Here is a 20,261-nt window from a genome sequence, read left to right as displayed (position 1 = left end):
GCTCTGCTGCAGCAGCCCAAAGCCTGCACCAGGCCTACCCTAAGGTCCTCTGTGCTGCCACAGCTGCCCCGTTGGGCAACCCGGAGGTGGTGGTGATGGCAGCAGAGTGGAGCCCAGACTCCAAAACCACACGCACAATTAACACATTAAAAACATTAACGTGAACACTGATTAATGCGTTAATAGTGTGTGTTAACTGCGATTAATTGACAGCCCTAGAAATTACACACTCTGCTGCTAACAGCACAGATAGCAATCTTCATACCCTGAACATGTTAGGAGGAAAGGGTGTGCTTGGTATCCTATGCCTGGCACCAAGACTCATATTTATGTAATTTCCCCAATACTCAGAAACAATGAGAAAAGTGGAAATTCACTGTGCAAAGGAAAAGTGCACCCATGACAGGAGCTTGCAGAACTGTCCCTTCTCTCACTGGCTACGATGCACCAGGTCCAGTGCTGCTATAAGGACTGCTGCACAAAGCTAGTCCCATGCAACAGGTATACTTACCAAGGCAGGGTAGGACGGATAGCCTCGACACTTGGCCCACACAAGCTCCAAGGGTTCCAGGTCAGCCTGACTCTCAAAGGACATCAAGAGGTTTCTGCCTAAGGAGACACAAAGAGACATGACTTAAAACTGCTTGTGCAGTTCTCTGCCTCCTAAATCAGACAAGAAAGCCTACGCATTCACCACAGCAACAGCTAATGCGGATGAGATTGATTGTTGTAGTTAAAATGCATAAGCAGTGTTTTCAGCTTGCCTTTTTAAACTTTAAAGAAACCCGTTCAAGCCACTCTTCTCCTATTCAAGGATACATATTGCCATGAGGATGTATGCACATGTATTGTTTCATTGTCAGTAACACAGAGGACAAAAACCAATGCAAGTCACTCTTTTGGACCCCTGCTGCTTTCTCTGTCCCTGCTCTCAGGTCTATGCCAAGCTGCTTCCCACAGCACCGGATGAGGAGTTAGAGTCAGAGGGACTGGAGGAGGGTCTGGGAAGTAGTGCTCCCCCATAGCTTCCCCTTTCTTTGTCTGGTGCAACACAAGCTCTCCCTCCTGTTTCAATCCGTCTCGCTGGACAACCTGGCTTTACAAATAAGCCATTAAGTCCTGGAAGCTGGACACCAGCATGTGTCCACCTATGATTAAGTTCAATTGTGCAAAGCTTATTATTATTATTTGCGAAGTAGCAGGTAGAAGCCATAAGCACGGGGCTCTTGGCGAAGGTACCATTGTAAACAAGTCATTGGCAATGGCTCCCCTTGTGCTAAGAGCTAGCTCAAAACCTAGGCACTACACAGACCTTCAAAGCAGGTCTTCAAAAACATGACTTTAGCACTAGTGCTCTGTAGAGGGGTGGATTTCACCAGCTATAAGAAGGGTTGTGAGGAAACATGGTTCAGACAGTTTCATTTTGAAAAAGAAAAATTATTGGTGATAGTTTCACATGCAATAGAGGATACTGGGAAGCTTTTGCTTCTTGTTCTACATTCTGAAACCTGTTCTGAATCTTCTGGCACTTCTAAGATACTTGCAATTAAAGCATGTTCAGTGGTCCAGAGCCTACAGGTCTTGCTAGGGGTGCTACAAAGGGTCAAAAGTCTTAAGAGACAGGAGTTTCTCTCAGCGCGCACACTGGAGGCACAGGCTGTGGAAATGAGAATCCTACATTGATAAGATCATTAAAAAGGGTTCAATCATGTTATACCCCAGGGAAACTGAGGCAAAGAAAAGGGAAATGATTTGCTCAAGACTGTATGGCAAATGGGTAACAGTCAGGAGAAGGATTCTCCATTGCAATCCCGCCTCTAACCATGACATATTGCCTCCTCCATTACAAAGCTGTTTTTTAATTACTGTGTACCTGGGAAAAACCCTCATAAGCCCAAAGGGAAATATTTTGTCACTGAGAAATGACAAAAGTGCGTTTGTGCTGCCCAGCTGCTGCAACAGGGTATCTGGCTTTCCTTAACCAGCCACATGGCCCAGAGCTTTGTTGCATGTCTTACCATGAGGTTTGTCCAGCTATTTTATCACCTAATCCATGAAATTTCCCAAGTATAACAAATTATGAACAACGCACATAAAAGACTGGTAGAAAATCATGCAGTCTGACATCCCCATGGCAAAAGCCCAACTTTATTCATGTTAACGCATATAGTTTGTCTTGCATTTTAAATTAAGGTTATAGCCTCTTAATGGGAACTGGGATCACTGCTACACTGATCTAATAGCTGAACCCCAATGACACATACAGAAATATTGATCAGATTCAGTTTGCAGGTAAGTAGGGGTTACTCTATTGAAACCAACACCAAAGTTAGTAGAGCTATACAGGAATGAAGCTGAACCATTTTTCAGGCAGCACTTTTTTCTGTTGGAGTACAGATATGAAGGCCATTGCGCTGTCACATTTCATGGGCTGTTTGATCCCTGCAGGGAATGTCTGGTTCTTGTTGAAGGAATGATATTAGTGGCTATTTTTTATCCAAGTCAGGAGTGTTACAAAAGATCTGTTCAGGACACGAAGAAGTAATCTGATACCTTCTGGCCTTGGGAAAGAAAGCGTTTTCATTAAAGTGAATTTCTCAGAGGCAGAGTGAGAGTGTTTTGCTTGTGGAGAAAAGTCAATACACAGATTTTACTGGGAATCACAATGAATATGGAAAATGCCCATAAAAACTGAAATGGGGGTGAGATTCAGAATGCCTGAAGCATTGAGACACTATTAAATTGCAAGTGTATGCTGCAGCATACAAAATATCCTTACATTTTCTAATCCCCGTGGAAGTAGCCCCTCACTGCAAGCTTATCTCACAAGCTGAGTGCACAAGCTTATGAAAAGAATGGTTTTCACTGAGACAGGAGCCAGGGCAGAGAACAGGACTACAGCAGCATGGTGAAGCAAGACTGTAGTCCAGCCATAAAGATCAGCCCTCACTGAGCTAGATGTGGATTGCCTTGGAGAGTATTAGAAGCCCAGAGCTTAACTACACTGATGTATGGCGCCCAGAAAATGACCATCACAGACCTTGAAAGTAGTGAAGTCATTTTCAGGGACACTCCTTTTATAATTGTTTATTAATGGTATTGCAAGAACAGCAAGGAGCCCAAGTCATGGACAAGGTGCAGATGGTGTCACGCACCTAAGCACAGGATAAAATGACAGTGCTTTCCCCGAAGAACTTTACCTGAGCTGCTGTAATCAGAGTCTCCATTCACACCGTCCAAGAATGGAACCCGCGAAAGTGCAGGCTTCCCTCGACTACGTTTTGGAGGAGTCAAACCACTGTTAAAAGAAATGGAAAGGAGAGCATTATGGGGAAATGCATTTTTCCTACAAAAGTAGCCAAGTAACTGGAATGCCCAGCTCCACAGAAAATACTGGGAAATCATAAGACTGCTGCAGTCTTAAAGTAGAAGGAACACCACCTGCAGAACTGCTGCTGCAAAATTTATCAATACATCTGTTCTGATGTATGCTAGTTGGATGCCATCCCAATTTGGGCATGTTCAGCTCTGGACACCCACTGAAAATCTGGCTCTGAACCTGAGGGAGAAACTCACTGAAGAAATGCATGTTGAAGAACCTTAATGTCAAAAACCGGGAAGAGGTTGTTGCCTAGTTGTGTTCTGACCCTGGAGAATGAAAGAGCAGCTCATCTTATCTTCAGTAAGATTCTAGTATATAAAGAATGGGACCCTAACCTCATATTTTCCCTCTTTATTCTTGCTCTTTACTACTAGGAATATTTCCGAAAGCAGGCTCCCTACATCTTGAGCAATTACTGACTCCTGATTTCTCGTTCTTTGGCTGAAATTCTTAATTTGTGACATTATAATAGTTTCCTAGTAACCACTTATTTTAAGTGCAAGTGGATTTAATGCTGTTGAAAAAATGAAAAAAAAAACCCCTCCCAGTAAACAGAAACGATCCCAAATAGAATAAATGTTTAAGTTTTCCATGAGATGTCAGCTCATTTTTCATTCCTTGTTTTATGAGTGTCACACAACTCTAATGTAATTTTGTATGTCTGAATTGCTTGCAATTATAATATGCACTTAGCACTTTTCAGCTCTGAAGTACCTTACAAATATTAACCAACTACTTTGCACACTCGTTTGTGAACTTAATGTCATTCATTTCCTTCATATCAGAGATGGAGAAACCATGGCAAAAGGACTTCAATGACTTGCCAACGGCAGAGACACAGTTACTGCAGAGATCCTGACTACTGGTCCTGTTCTTAGATCATTGAACTGTTAAACCTTCTTGTTCCTTTAAAGCTTTAAACAGATGTGTTCTTTGAGTCAGTCTTGACAGATCCAAATCAAATGGAATGGGAAAGGATTCTCTGCTACAAACTCCAGCTGGCACTAACACTGATCAACACTTGTTCATCCTGCTCAGATGATGATGTGGACCTTTTAGAGCCTGTTAACGCAAACCTTTCCAAGTATTTGTCAGTGTATTTAAAGGATTATTTCATGCTATGAACTAACTTTCTGCAAAAAATTACCTTTAAAAGAGTGAGAGGCAAGAATTTCTTAGGAGTGATTTCTTTTATTGGACCCGCTATGTAGCTGGAATAAAGTTAAACAAGCTTTCAAATGCAAGGCATTCTTCAAAGGATATTCAGAGAGTCATAGTTTGTAAAGGGCCAGAAGGAACTTTGGAAGATCATCGGGTCCAGCCCCCTGCACCAAGCAGGAAAGACAATTGGGGTCAGGTGACCCCAGCAAGGTGCCTGTTCAGTCTCCTCTTGAAGATTTCCAGAGTAGGCGTTTGCACCACCTCTGGAGGCAGCTTATTCCACAGTCTGGACATCCTAGTTGTTATTTCTGAATCATCATGGCTGCAACATCACTCTTACATGACTATAAACAAACCTATTTTTAAATAAAAAGGGCATCTAATAAATCCTAGCTTCTATATTTTTGTGTCATATGAATATGCATTTTGAAGATTTTTCATTAAATCCAATGTACCAATCCTCAGATTTTGCTCTACTGTTAAATTATATTATGTTACTTTCAGTCCAGAACAATTTCTTCTTTTGCCAAATTTGAAGCCTCTGTAAATAGGTTTATAAGGTGGGCACAAATCAAATCTTGGCTACAATAGCAAAACTGCATACATCTTTTGACAGTTAATATTTTGGGACACTGTATAGAAGAGATGGTTTCTAAACATCCCCCTGTGGCTTAGTCCCAGTGCAGAATAATTTAAGGGGAAAAAACCCCAGTCCCAATCATGCAAAGCAGTGTCCATGGGGGGTCTAATTATGCAGGACTGAGCTCTTACAAGACTAAATAAGCATTTACTTAGGGGAAAGAGTATAGAATTATGTAGTGGTTCCCTTCCTGCAGCCCTCTGAACCTTCAGCGGTCTGTATGACCTGAAGATTGAACAGGAAATCTGGAGATTGCTGGCTTGGTACAGGTGTTTCTCAGCTGCCAGGTCACAACTCCCACGGGGTTATCAAAGGTGATGAGGTGGGTCATGAGATGTGGAAGTTACTGAAAAGTTTATTAAAATCAAAGAGAATCTTGCTCCTCCATCCCATGTCAGGCATTCTCTGCCCACCTCTCACAACACATACAAATAAATTATGGAGGCCAAGTATTCTTGAACCTCTCATGTGTATTTTAACAACCCTCACAGCAGCAGGACTTTGGCCACTGCTGTCCCCCTGCTTTACCTGGGGGGGGGGGGGGTGCCAAGTTAGGGTGCTGTCCCTTGTGGTTGTGAGACAGCGTAGCCTGTGTTGTTTTAGTTAATAGGTTAGTAAGGATTTGCATGGGATGGTTTGGATAGGGATGACCCTGCCTCAGGCAGAGGGTTGGACTAGCTGACTTCCAGAGGTCGCTTCCAGCTCTACTCTTCTATGAGTCTATGAAGCTACTGTCACATATGTTACTTGTGCTTTTACAGTAAGAGGAAGGCCGCAGTGCCAGTAAGTGGTGGACGCTTGTCATCACCTGCTGGGGGTTGGGCAAACTGCACAGGACCAATAATTCCTAAGCTTTGAGTTTCTGGTAACACAGAGGTGCATATAAGCATGTTTGTGTGCACTGAGTGACTTCAGTATCATATACATCAGTTCATCTGAAACATCAAGCACTTTCTCGAGACTTATGAACTGTTTTGGAACCCCTGCCTTGAAAGTTAATAATGGAGATCAAAAGTCATCCTGGCTTTCAGCCCCAGTATTGATACAAAAGGTAAAAAAAAACCCTTCAGGTGGATTTTAAACAATGAAGCTGTCTTAGTAGGAATGGCCAAGTAAACCAGTGGGTATCATTACTGTGGGGGAGGTTGAGTAAATGAGGACTTACCTGCAGGCCTCAAATGTCAGCCTGCTGCCAAGGCCAGAGCTGCATTCTGAGTCAGACCCGCTTTCCACATGTTTCCCAAAGCCATTGGTCACTCCTGCCGAGAACACACAAGAGAGATGAGCCAAACTGCCCGGACCATCCCTCCAAGGTCATGGGGTCCTTAAAGAGGGAGGCACAGAGATCCCACAACCTGCTCAGGAATAGTTACCCTAAGGCTCAAGGCTCTGCATTTCAGATGGGTGGTAGCATACTGCCAGGCTATTATTCCTCTCCCTGCTTTTAAAAAAAAAAGGCTTTACAAGATAATGTGATTCCATGCCCATTTCTGCACCCCTGGCTGTAGCTGCCAGCTGTAAAACAGCATTTTTTCCTAAGCTGTACCAAATGCAGTTGTGACTCTCCAGAAGGCCTGGAGGTCCTCTAACAAACTCGCTAGTCGTGGCTGCTGTTCTATCAGTTTCTGATTGTTAATGAGGGAATGATCCTTGTCCCCTCCCCTTCCTTCCTTCTATAAATCGCCTATTGACTCTGTAACTTTCAAGGCCTCTTGTACAGACAATCAAAAACCTCGTTTGGGAAAATAAAGTCCTTTATTTACTGTACACTGCCCAAGCTGCTGAATGACATGTGGATCCTGGATATACTCACTAACTAACCCCTAATCTGAAAATGAGGGCAAGCCTCTTGTTTTAATGGCTTTGTACAGCTGCAGTGCCCCGTAAGGGGAGCCGCATATGGCAGCCCAGTCTGGGGTAAAACTAGCTGAGCAGTCAGAGAAAGGCTAGGCAAGTGAATCCTCTTCTCTTATCTTCTGGTGCCATTCGAAAAGAAACAGAGGCAAGAGACAAGTTTTAGCTTCAGTCTCATGTAGGCTATGCCGATGAATAGACCCCAATGCATTTTCAATATTAGAGCTCACCCACCAGTATCAAAATACATTAAAAGGTTATGATGTGTTACTGCCCTACTTTAAGGAGGGTGAAATGAGACACAAAGAAACAAAGTAATTTGCTCAAAGTCACTTAGCAAGTTACTGATGAAGCCCCAGAGTCCTGGACCCCCATTGAGTGCGCTATCCAGTGGAACACTTACAATTTAACATTAGGTTGCCTTGCGTAACTCACTGGGTTACAAACCACATTAGGGAAAACCTTCTATCTTCACCTTCCAGAAGTGATGTTTTCTCTGGGTTTATCCTGTGACTCATGTGTAGGCATCTGCACACTTAACAGTGCTCAAGTTGCACAGCACCCTGTGGTACCCTTAAAAGGGTCCGACAGCACCCCAGGCTGCTGTGTCACCTTGACTGAGAAATCACTGGAGCAGACATGCAACATACAGGCCCACACTGGTATGACTTACTAGAATCCAGCGTACAGTTCCTCTGGGGAAGATGAGGGTAAAACTATACTGCAACAGATACTGGGCATCTCTACAGATTCATTAATATGCTTTAATTGCTGTGCATTTAGTTTAGTACTTGCTTAATGAAGTACTAACTAAATGTGCAGTAACTAGAGTAGCACCTGCACAGTTATTTTGTGACATTTACTGCACATCAGCCTAACAGCACTGCACAATAGGCTATTAGTACAGTTTTTAACTGCCACGCTACTGCGCAGTGTTATTGGGTTAATGCGCAGTAACCACCTCGTGTAGATGCACCCGCTGTGTGTCTGCTTCTGTTCTGGTGTATAGGTAAGCAGACTTCCACTGCCATCTACTGGCAAGTACCCACGGCAGCAGCTACCCCAGGAAACCTGGCCCTCTGTCCTCTCTGGAGCCCAGTGTGACTTACACAGGTGTTCCACACCGATATGTTATATTATTGTTAATGTGGCAAAGCCTTGCGCTGCCAAGGTTGATAATGTACAAAGTTACAGAAATTACCAGCCCTGCAAAACACAGCCTGCATCGCAGGGATACTTAAACATACTGTTGTCTCCAACAGATGTATATGTGCATATGTACAACATCTGAGGGATCATCTCTCAGCTTACACAAGACATGCTGAGGAGACAAAAATTCCTTAGCACAGGCAGGGTCAGTGGAGGCAGGTCCAGTAAGAGCTTTCAATTTGTCTCCTATTAAATGCATTCCAGGGACACCAGAAACAAAATTCAGAACTGATGTAAGCAGGTGTGACTCCACTGGCATCACATGGACTGAATTTGGCTCCAGGTGTCTATTGCCACGCACGTTTCCAACCAGGATGTCTGAATTTTAACAAGGATAAGGGTTCTGCTTCGGTGATGATCACCCAGCATAGGTGAGTCACTGCCAATGTCACAATCATCTCTGAACCAGTCAACATGGACTGCACATGGAGCTTGCTTCTAGGAAACACCTGGTTCTGGCAACACAGGTTGTGCCAACCTGTTCCTACAATAATGCAAATCCTGCATACTAGTCACTCCCCTGACATCAGGATAAATCAGCCATGTTTGAAGTTGGGGAAGGAACCAAATCACAAAAGCAAAACTTCAGCCCCTAGACCCTGAAGGAAAACATCATTCCCTATTCCAGCCGTCAACTTCCCAATACCCCATTTCATTTTTACCTCTTTTTCTTACTTCATCCTCTTACTCATAGTTTTATCCACCTAGAACAGATTCAAGCAATCCTTCCTCTGTTAAATTCTTGCAGATGGTTCATGTATCCCTTAGCTCTAAGTTTTGTTTAGGCCAGCTATTCTTAGGTATCTCTTTTAACCTTTCTTTTGAGTCAATCCCAGCACTCTGACTACTTTTCTGTAACCCTCTCTAATTTATTAACATCATCCTGGCAGTAAGATATCTTTAAATTAATGCAGTATGCCAGGTGTGGGCTGAGTTAAGCTTTACTGAGAGGGGTTATTATTACCTCCCTGGTCTGTGATATCTCTGACTACAGCTCAAAGGCACTCTGACTTTGTTTGCTGCCTTATCTCCTCCTATTTGTTTTTGCTTTGAATCATTTTCATTTGTATGTTTGCCCTTCACCTTGCATCTTTCTAATTTTGATCTCATTTATTTATTCCTGCCTGTATTTCTAACTTCAAAGGGCCCTCTGCATTTTTTCCTTCTCACCGATTTTCGTCCTACCTCTCAATTTGCGGCCATTAGGAAATTTAATAAATATGGTGTTTACCATAAGTCATGTCTCCTCGAACACCAGCTATTATGTTGCCTAGAGTAACATACATGCCCAGTCTGAGCCTGAATGGGTCAGCACTGTGATAAGAGGGGCAGTGCAGTGCAGGTAGGCGCTGGGGATTTCCTTCTCCAGATTGTCAGTAAAACCCTTCTGACAGGCATGCCATGAAGAAAATAAATGAATCGCCTGCTGATGTCACTGCAAGACTCATCTAGAGATGGAAGAAAAGATTCAGCCTTTGCTGAGTAAAGAGGAAGTTCCTGCTCCGGTAAGCCAAGCTCTCACATGCCATACCTGCCCTTGGCACGCGACTGGCGCGTAACACTCAACCATGCAAACAGATTCTTAACTAAAGATAATTTCCCCTAATTACCTAACACGGGTGTCATTCAATACCCACAAATCACCAACCTGTTTGGCAGCCCCTTTGCAAGTGACTGAATCAAACAGCTCACACGTCCATGGTTTGAAGTCCATCTTTAACAAAAGCAGCCCTGCCAGCTGGCAAAAAATGCTTACCAGGCCCCACTGCCCTAACCAGTTCCTGCTGGTCAGAGGCGCCAGAGGAAGAAAAGCCCAGAGGAGTCACCTGTGTCTCCTGACTGCCTGGGGGATTTCTCAACATCGCTCTCACTGCAGCTCCTGCTCCGTGGCCGTTTCCTGGCTTGCCGCTCACCCTCTGTGCCAGAAGAGGAAATCTGTCCAGTCTGGCTGTGGTCCTCTCCGTTCTCCAGCGGGCAGTCCAGGCCTTTCTGCAGCTTCACCCCATTCTTAGCTTTTTTAAAAAGGACAGATGTCCGCCTGCCCACACCACTGAATGGAGGGTTGGCAGGAGTGTCCGTGGCCTGGAGGGCCAGGCCATTCAGGCCATTGTCACTGAGCAAGCGCTGGAAGGCTTGGCTCTCCCTCTGCAGCGTCTTCTTGTCAAAGAGCTCGCCGTCCGATTTCATGCGCTTCTGCAGCCGGCTCAAGGACTTGCTTTCACTAATGGGCTTGAGCATTGGTGGGTCCTGCAGAGAGTCCAGCTCAGACAGGGAGGGTGCGGGTCCTGTGGGCTCCAGAGTGGGGGGGTGGGGGGGCTTGGTGTCATCTGCTAAAGAACAACAGAATCTGCTTGGACATTTTAGAAAGAGTAATTCCCCAAAATACTAACATCCACCCTACCGCTTCTCTATGGTGAGGGGAAAGCCATAGGCTCCAGTGCTATCAGGCATCTGTACTCCCCTAGGGGGGTACCCAGATAAAGATGTAATGACACCCCCCAACCTGAAGAGATAGCCCCTCTTCTCCCACACTAGATCCAGCCTCCTGGCCAGTCACTTGCACCATATCACTAAGGTCACTCTCTGGACATTTTATCACCAACATGAAAAAGAATAACCTCAGGGCATTCCTTCCCCAACTCCTAGGATGCTTGTCTCCTTTCTGGCACTGGCTGCTACTGCTGCAATGCTTTGCCAACAGTAAGGGAAAAAGGTAGTTACTTCCCTTGCTTCTCTACCATGTCAGATGCCGTTGCTGGCAGAGGGAGGACAACTAGCCCACCACCTCCCTGCAACCAAAAATGATCAAAGCAGATCTCTGCAGGTGGAATACTGCTGCTCCAGATGCTATAGCCCAGCCAGGAGCAAAGTGAACCAGGGAAGGAAGAGTCAGACTGAGCCACTGCCTAACCTATTCTTGCCCTACGGGATATGATTACCAAATATAAGATGAGAAAGCCCAGATGCCTGCACCAAAACCTGATATTCTCCCTCTAAGCCCAGGCACTGACAACCCATCAAGAGCCTTCCTCCTGCTATCTGCTGGTCTGAATGGACTCTCTACACCAGTGGTTTTCGACATGTAGTCTGCAGACCTTTGTGGGGGGTCCACAGACTATGTCTAAAGGGCCCACAAAAAATTATTATGATCACTCAAAAGTATGTGTATACCCACACTTTCAATTCCAAGGAGTCTGCAACTCCCTTCAAAATTTCCAAAGGGGCCTACACCTCCATTCAAAATTGTTTAGGGGTTCGCAAATAAAAAAGGTTGAAAACCTCTACTCTAAAAAGTATTGGGGGCCAGCTAGTTCAAGCCCACCTTGCAGAGAGTTGGCAGCAAATTGCCTGCCAAATATGTCTGTAACAAGCCACTCCAGCTCCATGTCACTGCTGTGCTTGTGACCCTTCTGAACAGGAGGGCCCAGATCACAAAGATCCTACCTTGCTCTGCTCCACACACTATGAATTCTTGGTCTGTGGTATATAGTGTCTATATGGCACTGTACAGGCATAGAGGGCACTCTGCATCATCACCTGCTAGTACATACTCAACAAACGCTGACACACTCATATCCCAGCTATGAGAGGGCTCACACTCTGTAACCAGGGCTGCCACATGCCTTACTAATAACACACCCTTATTTCTTAATTTCTAAATGGACTCCTACTGCAGGTTACTGATAATAGTCCTGGAGGGTGAAGCCTCCCATTTCAGTGCAAAGGCAAAATACCATATCTACTCCTATACCACACACCTTTCCCCCAAAAAATTAGCCCACCAAAACCGTGTCTTAAGCAGGGAAGCTGGTTTCTGTGCCAGAACAGAAGCATGGAGACAGTATAAAGTCTGCCAAGTGTTCTGCTTCTCTTCCTTCTCTCCAGGGCCAACACTCAACAGGGGCAGAATCCAGTTTTAACCCGCTTACAGCCACTGCCAAGCTGGCAATAGCTTTTGGCTGAGCAGGCTAAGGGCGAGTGAACTGCCGAGTGAGCCACTTCATGCAGTCAACTTTCAGCCATGACTCTGGAAAAACCTTTCTTCTTTCTGCCTCCTAAAACCAAGGTGTGTCTCAGTACAAATAAGGAGGGGGTGCCAGCTTCCCATCACCTTCCTCCACCACACCTCATGCCTGCCTTTGGGAGAACCCCTACAGGGGAGGTTCCTTCTCTGTGATGTTTCAGACCCTGGACTCTCCACTTAATCTACTGACAATCTCAGTTAGCACCACTTCTAAAGGTGCTCATATGACATGCACAACTAAAGGCACTGGAATGGGATCCCACACTCACTGCCCTCTATGCTATGGATTAGGCTTTGCTTTTGGCTTCCAACCTGGCCACATTTCCCATTGGAGCCGAGGTTGGAGGCATGTAAACCCATGCCTGATTCTAATTTCCCAGAAACTGAAACATCGGTCGGTAAAGCAGCACAACACAACAGGAAGGTTTGAAGTCCTACGTGCCCTTCACAACCTGCTCCCTGTTGTTTTAAACACTGCTTGTTAGATATGACATCTCTTCTGCTACAGTAGAGGTCTGGCTGTTCAGCGTTCTAGTGCAAAGAGGAATAACTCTATTGCACATTCAGTCTGCTGCAATCGCCTGCACACACCCCTGCCTGTCCAACCTGCAGGGCTCTCTTTCCCTTTCCCTTGGTGACTTGCTGAAAACTCTCACCTTTCTCCCCATCATCATCCTGTTCTCCCCTCAGTACTCTGTCCAGCCCTTCCTCCCGTGGTGCGGACTCTCCATTCGGCATGGTCTTGTTCTGTTGCTGGGCCACCTTCTGCCGGATGGAGTTGATCTCACGTCTCAGGAGCCGAATGCGTCGGGTTCTGGCTCCGCTGGACCTCATGGTGCTCACCATGTCCAGCTTCTCCAGCAGCTCCTTCAGCTGTGCCTCCAGTGAAAGGTGAGCCCGATTCTCAGGGACAAGGATGTTATCCACTGCAGCAAGAAGAGAGGTGAACCGAGATTATTGACCCCTTATGTCATGAAGAAGCAAGCCTTTGGAGAAGGAAATTCTGCAGTACTGAAGCTCGGTCACCCCAGGTCACACCCACATGCGAGTCTGCAACATGCAAACCCTGAAGGATTTCAGGATTCTCAGCCTTAGATGCCAAGAGGGCTGCAGCCACTGGGAAGCACATCACAGATAGAGAGCACATCTAAGCTGTGGCCTGGTGCCGTCAAGGCTACCACTGAACAGCATGCCTCCCCTCTCCTGTTCCCACTCCCACACACCCTGCCTGAAAAGGCAGCAATACCAGTGCTTCGGGGCATTCCCCACCACTGCCCTCCAGGCCTCTCTCTCCAGTGTGCTTGAGAGTGGTCACTTGAGATGCCCCTGGAGCAGCTTCCCTGTCATTTTTCCAGGCATGATAGACAGACAAGGGTGGGCAGGGCAGGGGTGCACATCAGCAGCAGCAGCCACATAAGCATCAAGGATGTAGCACAGATATAACCAGAGAGATCCAAAGAAAGGAGATGCAGTGGCCTAGAATAAGTTTGGCCATGTCATTCAGCACTGTTGCAAACAAACACTCACAGACACAGATGCAGGTGGTTTGGGGAACAGAAGCAGTCGCATACTCCCTAAATAAAGGTCCAACTGACAGTATTTTTGGATTTTGATAAGATTTTGGCAGGAGTCAAGACACCAGCAACATTGACACCATCTCCCCCATAAAGAATTTCTTCCTTTCCCCTACTCTCACCTTAAAAACAAGCTAATCCTTTGATTTATGCTCATTATGTCCTGTGCAGTTCTAGGACAGGGTTAAAAATCTGCAGTTCATTTATCCTGGATTGTCTGCAGCAGTTGTGACCCAAGAAAATCACAGAAACTAAGAGACAGAAGACACCATCCCACTGCACTCCCAGACTACAATGAACTGCCAAGGGATGCAAGGGATTTTTCTTGAAGACATATGAAATGTATCGCCTCAAACCAGGGAGTAAAAGGAGACTGGGGGAGGAAATCTGGGTACATGACAATCTGATCCTGCATGAAGTCAATTTTTCAAGGCCCTTTAAAACTACCCAGGTTCCAGTACTACTGCAGTATACAGAGTCCACAGCAACTAGCAAGCCCTTGGTCTGATGAGACTCAAAAGAGGTGGAGTCAATGCCTGGCTCTGCCATGAACTTTCTGTGTGACCTTGGACTTAATCTTTCTGGGTCCCAGCTTCCCACCCAGAAAAGGGGGATTAAAAATACCTCTTGGGCTCATAGTAGTGTTGCATAAGGGAAATTCTTCAATGTCAGATACAAAGAGCCAATGCTCTCTCATGAGAGTTTGGGGCTATGTTTTCAGAAGGTTTCAACACCAATGTCAGGACCAGATTTTCCAGTGTGCCCAGTAGCCAGGAGCTCCCATTGTGACACTTTCCAAAGATCCTAGTCTCTTTTAAATGCCTTGAGATGTTCAAAGGCTGGGAGCTATGTCAGACAGGTGAGGCCAAATCTTACACCTTTTGAATGGTGGATTCAGGACAATGGCTGAGTGACAGCTGGGCCTAGACACAGAGTTAGGACATGACATTTCCTGGACTGCTAACTAAGACAAAAACACACAGGCAAGGGTGACTCACCATCCTCCCAGGAAAAGCGGTAAAAGTCTTCTGTTTTGGGTGACTCAGGCAGGTGAATCCCCACTTCAGTGTCAAAGCCAATGTTTTCAGCCTGCCGTCGCGCATGGCGCAATATCGCTCCTCCAAGGTCTCTGAGCCGGACAGCTGCTCGGTGGAAAATGGTGTCTTTAGCATTATACCTCATGCAGTTGGTAACTATAAGGTTAAAGTCTTCCTCAAACTCATCCAAGGTTCGGTACAGGTGGGACTCCAGCTTCCGCCTCATGGTGGAAAAATCCATTGGTTTGGAAATGAATTCCAGGTAATCTGGAACCTAAACATATAAAACCTGTACAATTACAAAAACCATTTACTAGCCAACTAGAGCGCATCCATCACAAGCACTCTTCATGTCCTTCCCACCCGCAGAGGGACAGCACCATCAATCCATTTCTGTTCCACCCAGTTAAACCAGACCTGCCCTAACTGCAGAATGGTATTATTTGACTGAGGCACTCTAGTAGGCTTCCAGTGAACAGTTCCCTGTCTTGGCCAGCTAGGATAGTGCCACTTTGAGAAATTCCTTACTGAATTCCAGTGTTGGACAAAGAAGGAATGAGTTTCTACACAGAAGTGCCCTAGTTTTGTCATCCACACCATGAGGGCTTCTCCCTTCCTCCCAGCAATACCCCACCAAAACCTCAGCTCCACCCCCACCAAACTGCACTTCTTGGAAAGAAGATACTTGCCTCATTCAGGTTAACGGGCTCTGCAAAGATCTGAGCAGGATCCTTCTCCTGTAGCAGGTCCAAGGTTGTACGCAGTAGTACATTGAAAGGAGTCAGCTGTAACTCCATAGCAGCTTGCTGAACTTTGACCTGAGGATGGGAGAAAGGAATAATGCACAGACATCCAAGATGGGGACAGCTCAGGCATTACCCAGTCCCCTCTCTAGTGCTTCTTTTGAACTTGAGTCATTGCCCCTTGCATTTACTATTCACTGAACATAATGGATGGAGAGCACATAATACAGCAGGGAAGTTTCTGCCCCACTGGCAACAAGGGCCAGGACTAGAACCCAGAGCCTGCTCCCTTTCAGTGCAGCAGCCTTCTCACTGAGCCACATACCCTCACAACTTGACGCCATGTTATCTTCTTCTCTTGGCTGTCCAGGGAGACCGCTTCAAAGGAAGCATTGGAAGAGGCCTAGATAATGCCTCGCTTGTGAGACATCACCTAGAGCACCGCATTTGGGAAGACTGAGACACACAGGTTCAAACCCTGCCACACCAGGCTGTAGGATAGTGCAATAGATTGAGTGTCAACCCAATATCCTCTTACTTGTTCCTGTTTGATTTTCTAGGACCTGGGCCCCCAGTTTCCTGGGCAGTGCCCTAACCACTCAGTTATAGGAACTAAAGCAGAGGGAGGACCCTTCCTCCTCCAGTATCTAATGTCCATTAGTTACTGCTTTTCGTCCAGCTTCATTTTTGTGACTCGTATGCATTTACACACCCACAATGGGTGCCTATACATAGCAGGGTACGTTCACAGCCAGTGTGTAGTCAACTGCACATGATCAGTCTAAGTGCACACATTTATGCATCCGTAGTTTAAGGATAACAGAATCACAACCTGTGCATAAGTGCCAAAAACACCACTCACAGCTGAAAAGCTGCTATTTAAATACACAGAGGGAAACAGAATCATGCCCTATGGCCTCCATGATAACAGCAATGAATTTAAACAAAGATCAAAGAGGTGGAACAGGTGGCATGCTATATACCTACAAGTTGGGTTGGGAAACAGCTTCAGCTAGATGTGTTTCTCTGAGATAAATTTTCCTTTCTAAACTGCACTGGGGTTTCAGCTAGTTTGGCTAGACATACTGTGCCACGGATACATCAAGATAGTGAAAGCAAAAAGAAACAAAATCTAGGGATGATTTCTGACTGCATTAGAAGCAGGATCAGGCCAAAACTTTAAGTCAGGTACACTGCAAGCAGCAGATGAACACTGATGGCACCATCAGACAGGCTCAATCTAAAAATACATGAAGTCCAGTCAGCTGTCTCTAGAAATGATCCCCAACTGGACAGCCTAGTAAGCATAGTAAATAACATTGATGCCAGAATGGAACGTGTGAGAGAACTATGATCATACAACTCAGTGCAAGCTGGAAAAAATACGACGACCAAAGGGAAAACTTTCTAGTTATTAAGTGATCTAAGTTTACCTCTTCTCAAAAATCACCCAAAGAAGGCAAGACACAGGAAGCTAGGGCTTACCAACTGAAGAGGAGATGGGTGGTTTAGGATCATTCTTAGAGTGATGGTTATCAAAATACAGTAATAAATATTAACAGAGATCCTGTTTCGATTGTGTAAGCACCTGGTCCATGCCCAAAACTGAATTAGAAGTGGGGTTAAAGTCAGGATTAAAATGCACAGGTAGTTATGTAAAGAAGCTGGCAGCATTTGCAGCACACTGCTGGGCTCCAGTCCGTGCCACTAGTCAGCTGTCGCTCGCAGTGCAAACCACTGAGGGTCTGTTCTACAGAGGTTCTGAACACCAGCACCTCCTCTCTTTGACATCAGTAGGAGTCATGGATGCTCAGAGCCTCAGAAAAATCACACCTTGTGAAAAAGAGAGATTCAGTAAAGGTGCAGTGGTTCTGTTCCTCTGCCAGGACAGAGCAGCTGCAGGTAGCAAGGGACACCAGACTCTATGGTAGCATAATGAAGTGATTCTCAGCCCTAGAGCCACCTACCTGTTCCCGTTTGAGTTTCTCCCTCTTACGGATCAGCTCAATAAGCAACCGTGCCCTCTCCAAGTCATGCCGCAGTTTCTGCCAGTACTTCAGTTCCTCCTTCACTGCACTGGTCTTCTCATCCTGCTCCTTCTGCACAAGGAAACACGGGAATGAGAGGACTTACACATAAAGGCTTCTTGTGTTTTCTATGCTTTCCAAGTGTTTATGCTGCATTGCTCCCACACCTTGCTCATGTTTACTTCCACATTTATCTACACTATAGAATTGTCTGTGCTGAAACACTGTAACTACCTACCTCACCATGTTAAAAAAAGTTTGATTTTGTCCATATGGGCAGATCTAAGCCACACTATAACCTCATTCCAGAAGTATGCTCTAGCCCATGTTCACTCTCACTAACTCCTTCCATATCAAAGTTACTTGATAGAGCTGAGATGGGGGACTCACTGTGTTAAATGCTGTACTTAGAAAGGGAAGATCCATGCCCCAAAGAGTTGTCTAAACAGACTAGATAAGACAGCATGAGAAAAAGGAACTATTATCTCCTCTTTTACAAATAAGAAACCAAGCCATCAAGAGCAAGTGCCTTTCCCAAAATCAGAGCCAGAGATGGGAGAAATATCTGAAGTCTTACTCCAGTGCCTTAATCTATAGGTATCTTTCCTCCTCTTAATCCCTGTATAGGTTTTCAAACGGATAGACTCACATATAAATGCTTGCCTGTAACTATCAATAAAGGACAAACCCAAATTCTTTCATGAAAGAAATAGTGGTGATTTATAATTATAGTGTCTTTAACCCAGAAGCATTCATTTATACATACTACCTGCTGTAAGCTGCTAAATTAATATATCAAACAAATGTTGTACTCTCCACACTCTACATTAATTAGCATGAGATAATTTTGTACTAATCACCCAGAGGAGGCTGCATGCAAATTGAAGTCTGTGATTTCAGCTCAATATGGGAAAAAATACATGTGCACAATATGCACAATGCACACCAATAGGTTAGTTGCAAGGATTAGTAATTCTACTGCATAGGGAAATAACTTCAGTTCACTACCTCACCAGCTATCTCTGTTCCAGAATGCAAACACTGCTGAATGCCACATCAGTCCAGAAGAGAAAGCAAAAGAGGACAACTGGAGACTGTGTATATGGTGCCATGTAAACGTGAATGGGAAGAACTGAATGTGAGGCTGAGGGAGGAATTACCCAAACCAACTTTTGGCCAGGACTCTAGAGCTAACACCCATTTTCTTGAGAATGATGTGTTGAATGACCACTGTTACTCAGGACCTTGGTTTTATAAATCATCTAAGGGATTATCCCACCCCACCCCACTTCTTTTGGCATAGTGGATGTTGCATTCGAGTACAAACCTGACCTGACCCCTTGTGCACACTATCAAAAGGCAAGAAAGGTTTAGAAAGAGAAAGCACTCATTCTTCACTGTGACACTTATTTTAAAGGATGGTTTGCTTGCCCTTTCCAAATCCCAAATTCAATAACTACAACTCATTACCTAGCTGCACAAGAGTTCAAACTTGGATCACCTCTTCCCAGTCCATCCACCCTGCTTCCCTTTCCATTAACCTCAAGCTTACTCCCTCCCCACACACATTTCTCTTTTCTCCCACACTACTGCAGCACAGGGCACAGTGCTGAACAGCAAGCAGTACCTGCTCTGCGTTTCTTTGGGACTGTAAGTGAGAGTGCAGGCGCCGTATGAGAGGCACACCATTCCTCGACTGGCGTTTCAGCAGCCAGTAGTTGTGCAGCCGCTGCATAAACTGGTTCTTCCTCTGGAGTGAGAGCCCGCTGCAGATTTTATTCAACCTAAGGACAAGAAAAAAGGGTCAGTGAGCAGACTATCCCATACAACAAAGCAATCATCAGATTCTGTGGACCATGCTGACACGTTAGCTCTCCTGTTGTGGCTCAACTGCATAATTTTTGCAAACTTGTGTCAAGGCACAGTAAGATCCATGCACATAGCTTGTGCCAGTCCATGCCAATCTGGGGTCTGTCAGCTGTGAGGTTATCCCTCTCTACCTTTTGCTATTTTAACATCAGCTCTGCTGGAGGTTCTCACCAAAGCAGGTATCCCACCTCCAGTTCTTCTCAACAACAGCAATTAACTTCAAACTCATTTCAATGTCAGTAACTTTACTGGAGTCATTCAAGTTTAGCATTCTGAAGGTTGGAAATCTAGGAAAGAAACACAACTGGAGTCCAAGGAAAGCATGTGTTAACCCCTTCACAACACTGGGTGTGCCTAAGTGGTATCTTGGCAGCAGTTTTGGAAAGAAGATCTATTAAAATATCAGGTATATCCAGCTGCGTGTTCCAAGATGTCCAACGAAAATAAAGCAACATTTAAATCTTCATGCGCCTGATCTGCCTGAAATATATTAAGCCAAATTCAAAGTTGTTCAGGACAATGGCAGAATTTTTTGAGCTATGAGATCAGGAATCAAAATACAGTAGTTCTTTATCATACAAAAGCTTCCATTCACCTGATGACTTGTAACCTTGCCCACAACTATTTTCAGACATGGTCACCATACAACATGAACATCCCCTGTAATGATACTGTCTACCTGATACAGATCACCTGAGAACAGATACTAGTTTACTACACAGTTGGGGAATTGTTCTGAGG

General features: G+C 45.1%; 1 protein-coding gene across 4 annotated transcripts in view; it reads right to left on the bottom strand.

The window, feature by feature from the left end:
• The window catches only part of BRPF3 (bromodomain and PHD finger containing 3), a 43,311-nt gene that overhangs the window by 8,082 nt on the left and 14,968 nt on the right, over positions 1–20,261 (bottom strand). For 2 of the 4 annotated variants that reach the window (XM_090025220.1, XM_090025221.1), the window contains exons 3-11: positions 19,279–19,435; positions 17,592–17,723; positions 15,571–15,699; positions 14,843–15,155; positions 12,927–13,196; positions 10,073–10,576; positions 6,349–6,442; positions 3,201–3,298; positions 512–609 (exon numbers count right to left, since the gene is read on the bottom strand). In XM_090025220.1, coding sequence (XP_089881346.1) covers positions 512–609; positions 3,201–3,298; positions 6,349–6,442; positions 10,073–10,576; positions 12,927–13,196; positions 14,843–15,155; positions 15,571–15,699; positions 17,592–17,723; positions 19,279–19,435 — 1,795 coding nt within the window. The remainder of the gene's footprint in view (positions 1–511; positions 610–3,200; positions 3,299–6,348; positions 6,443–10,072; positions 10,577–12,926; positions 13,197–14,842; positions 15,156–15,570; positions 15,700–17,591; positions 17,724–19,278; positions 19,436–20,261) is intronic. The other 2 variants (XM_090025222.1, XM_090025223.1) reach the window with 2 other exon arrangements.

This window comes from Crocodylus siamensis, chromosome 13 (genome assembly GCF_052110815.1).
Source record: "Crocodylus siamensis isolate JL-2025a chromosome 13, ASM5211081v1, whole genome shotgun sequence".
NCBI classification, from domain to species: domain Eukaryota; kingdom Metazoa; phylum Chordata; order Crocodylia; family Crocodylidae; genus Crocodylus; species Crocodylus siamensis.
The sequence above is the reverse complement of the archived record's forward strand: the minus strand, read 5'-3'. Positions and strand labels throughout refer to the sequence as shown.